Here is a 2,957-nt window from a genome sequence, read left to right as displayed (position 1 = left end):
CTTCTAAAATTCCTCCTGCAGTTTTGCCACTGGAGGGGGAAGGGGGGGAGACCTCAGCAGAATTCTCGGTTAGATTTCGAGGGGTTTCCCCCAACACAGCACCTTCTCAGCCGGTCTCGAGAGGATCATTATAGATATTTATTTACCCACAGCTGCAGTCGGACCAGACCCGCACCACCACCAGTTTTTTTCCTAATTTTTGAGCGGGTGGGAAGGAGGTGCCCACCGCAGCGTCGGGTCTTTGCGTTCAGGTTTCCTTTCCAAATAATCCGGTTGGTGAGGGGGTCAAACCCTTTTCTTCTGCCGACGGTTATACCTCGAAAATAAAGCAGTTTCTTGCGATCGGTTCCTAGGTCCCTGCGCCGGCCGGCCTGGGCCGGGAGGGCGACGTGGGCCGTGCGGCCTCACATCACGCACGGCTTGATGTCTTGGTAGGTGACCTGCTGGTGGTAGTAGGAGCCGCCGCCGGCCGAATGCATGGACGAGGACGCCATGGCGTTGAAAGAGAAGACGAACTCCTTTCGGTCACACATGCTGGGCGACTGCGAGTGATACCGCGGGATGCCTGCAGGGCGAGGCGACAGGGGTGGGGGCACAGGAGTTAGCGTTGGGACAAGAGCTCTGGGCTGGCGGCGGCGGGGAGGCAACTCTGCCGCTAGGCGCACGCCTCAGGCCTGCCCGGCTCGGAGGCACCGAGTTCCCGGCTCTAGGCCGGCCTGGTGCTCTGCGCCTCTGCTGTGCGCTGCGAAGGAAGGCTCCGCCTCGGTCTCCGCGCCCGGGATCGGGAACTTCCCGAAGCCAAGGGGAAAGGGATGAGGGTGGCCGCGCTGGGCGAGGAGACGCCAGGGAGGGCCCCGGTGGCATTACTCCCGCGCCCTCCACCTCCAGGGCAGCTGCGGCCTGTGTCCCGCGTCAGGGCAGCCACTTCTGCGCCCCAGCGGCTGGGGAGGCCCGGGCAGACCGAGAGGCCGGTGCGGGGAGCAGGGAAGGAGCCAAGGCAACCCGCAGGGGCAAAGGACAGCTTCTCCAGAGAAAGGCCTCAGGGAGAGCAGGCCCCCTAGAGATCAAGGCCCCATGGAGCGCAGGCACCGAGGCAGCCAGGAGTCTGAGGCGCTCAAGTGGAGACCCCCGTGGAGAGGTCACCCTCCCCTCCTGCCTCCCGCTGCTGCTGACAGCTGACCTCTGACAGCCTTCTGCTTCTCCATACTGTCCCCAACACTGGGCTGAGAAGGCTAATGGTGGGCGCTCAAGTGGGCTCCGGGAGGGAAATTTTTCTGTATCTTCTTTCTTAGCGGGTTTGGCGTGAGGGGCTGACAGGGCCTGGGGACCTGAAAATCTGGATTCTGATAAAGACCGTGGGGCCTGCACCTCTGGCCCTGCCCTGGGCCTAGCTGTGGCACCGCCTGCCTCTGTCACCACAAAATGCCCCCCATACTCTACTGTCTGCAGCCAGGCCTGGCTCCCTGAAAGGCCAGGAGCGCAGAGCCTCTAGGGGCCAGCTAGTCTGCCTTAGGCCTAACTCTTCCGCTCTGCCCGGGCCTTGCCACAGCCCAGGAACAGAGGCGGCTCTACCAGCAGCCTGCCAAGGACCATGGGTGAAGGTGGGCTAGCCAGCCAGGGTTGGGACCCCCGCCCATACTGGGCCCCTTCCTGAGGTTTGAAGGGACCTAAGGGGCACAAAAGAACTTACAGCAATGAAGTTTGGGCCTTCTTTGTGAGGACAGGCCTACCTGACCAGGCTTTGGACAACAAAAAGCAGGGAGTTAGGTTAGAAAAACGGACAGTGATGTCTTGGCCTAAACCGGGGAGCAAGCTGCACTCAGCCCCAAAGCAGGAGAGTGGGCTGAGAGGGTACCTGGGCGGATGATGTTGGTCCCAGGAAGGGTGGGACTAGCACCCCACACAAGTGGCCGCGCTCAGGTCAAGCCCAGGGCATCAGCGGTTTCTGAGTCCTGGCAACCCACTCACAGATGCCTGGACTAGCACAGCTCCCCTCCACTCACCTTGCAGCTCAGCCGGGGCGTTGTGGCTGTTCTGGTGCAGATACTGCTGGTCCAGGGAGTGTGTGGAGAGGCTGCCGGATAGGGGGTTGGCCGCGGGGTTGCAGGGGGACAGGGGCTGCTGCTTGATGTAGGAAGCGCCGCTGTTGAGTGCTGCAGAAGCCGAGGGAGGCCAGGCGGCCGCTGAGCCCGAGTAGACGGCGTGCGGCTCCATGACCCCGCCGGCGGCGGCGGGCAGCAGCGGAGAGGCGGGCACCGAGCCGTCGTGGTGCGGGTACTCGCCAGCCGCCGCACCGCCGCAGCTGCCCATGTACGAGTGGCCGCCGTTGGCAGGCAGATGGGGCACCGAGTGGCTGGGCAAGGCCATGCCATCCACGTTGCCCGGCAAGTGGCCGTTCATCATGCCCAGGCCGCCCTCGAGTGCCAGGCTGTTGGGCGGGCACGAGAGGCCGCCAGCTGAACCCTGGAAGCCGTAGGTGTCCGGAAGGTGGTTGAAGCCGAGCCCGTTCATCATGCTGTACATGGGCTTGAGCGCCTGGCATTTCCTTCGGAAGCCGCGCGGCCGCCGCCGAAAGGAGCCCTCCTCGAACATGAACTCGCTGGCCGGGTCGATGGTCCAGTAGTGTCCCTTGCCGGGCCGCCCGAGGCCCTTGGGCAGTTTGATGAAGCACTCGTTGAGCGAGAGGTTGTGGCGCACCGAGTTCTTCCAGCCCTGGTAGGATCCGCGGAAGAAGGGGAAGCGACTCTGCAGGAACTGGTAGATCTCGCTGAGCGTCAGGCGCTTGGTGGGTGAGCTCTGGATGGCCATGACGATGAGCGCGATGTACGAGTAGGGCGGCTTCTCCGGACGCCGGATGCCGGCGTTCGTCTTCTTGGCCTTGGAGGGGCCGGACGACGCGGGGTCCATGGCCGCGCCGCCTCCCCCGCCGCCGCCGCCAACGCCGCCGCCGTGCGGTG

The 2,957-nt window shown here is 64.1% G+C and overlaps 1 protein-coding gene across 1 annotated transcript in view; it reads right to left on the bottom strand.

Annotated features, from left to right (window-relative positions):
• Positions 1-404: 404 nt before the first annotated feature.
• FOXF1 (forkhead box F1) overlaps positions 405-2,957 on the bottom strand; it is a 3,164-nt gene continuing 611 nt past the window's right edge. Inside the window, exons 2-3 of the mRNA XM_004377740.2 lie at positions 2,004-2,918; positions 405-565 (exon numbers count right to left, since the gene is read on the bottom strand). Of these exons, the coding sequence (XP_004377797.2) occupies positions 405-565; positions 2,004-2,918 (1,076 nt within the window). The remainder of the gene's footprint in view (positions 566-2,003; positions 2,919-2,957) is intronic.

Source organism: Trichechus manatus, unplaced genomic scaffold (genome assembly GCF_000243295.1).
Source record: "Trichechus manatus latirostris isolate Lorelei unplaced genomic scaffold, TriManLat1.0 scaffold00053, whole genome shotgun sequence".
NCBI lineage: Eukaryota > Metazoa > Chordata > Mammalia > Sirenia > Trichechidae > Trichechus > Trichechus manatus.
Note: the sequence above shows the minus strand (reverse complement) of the source record. Positions and strands in the feature narration are given on the sequence as shown.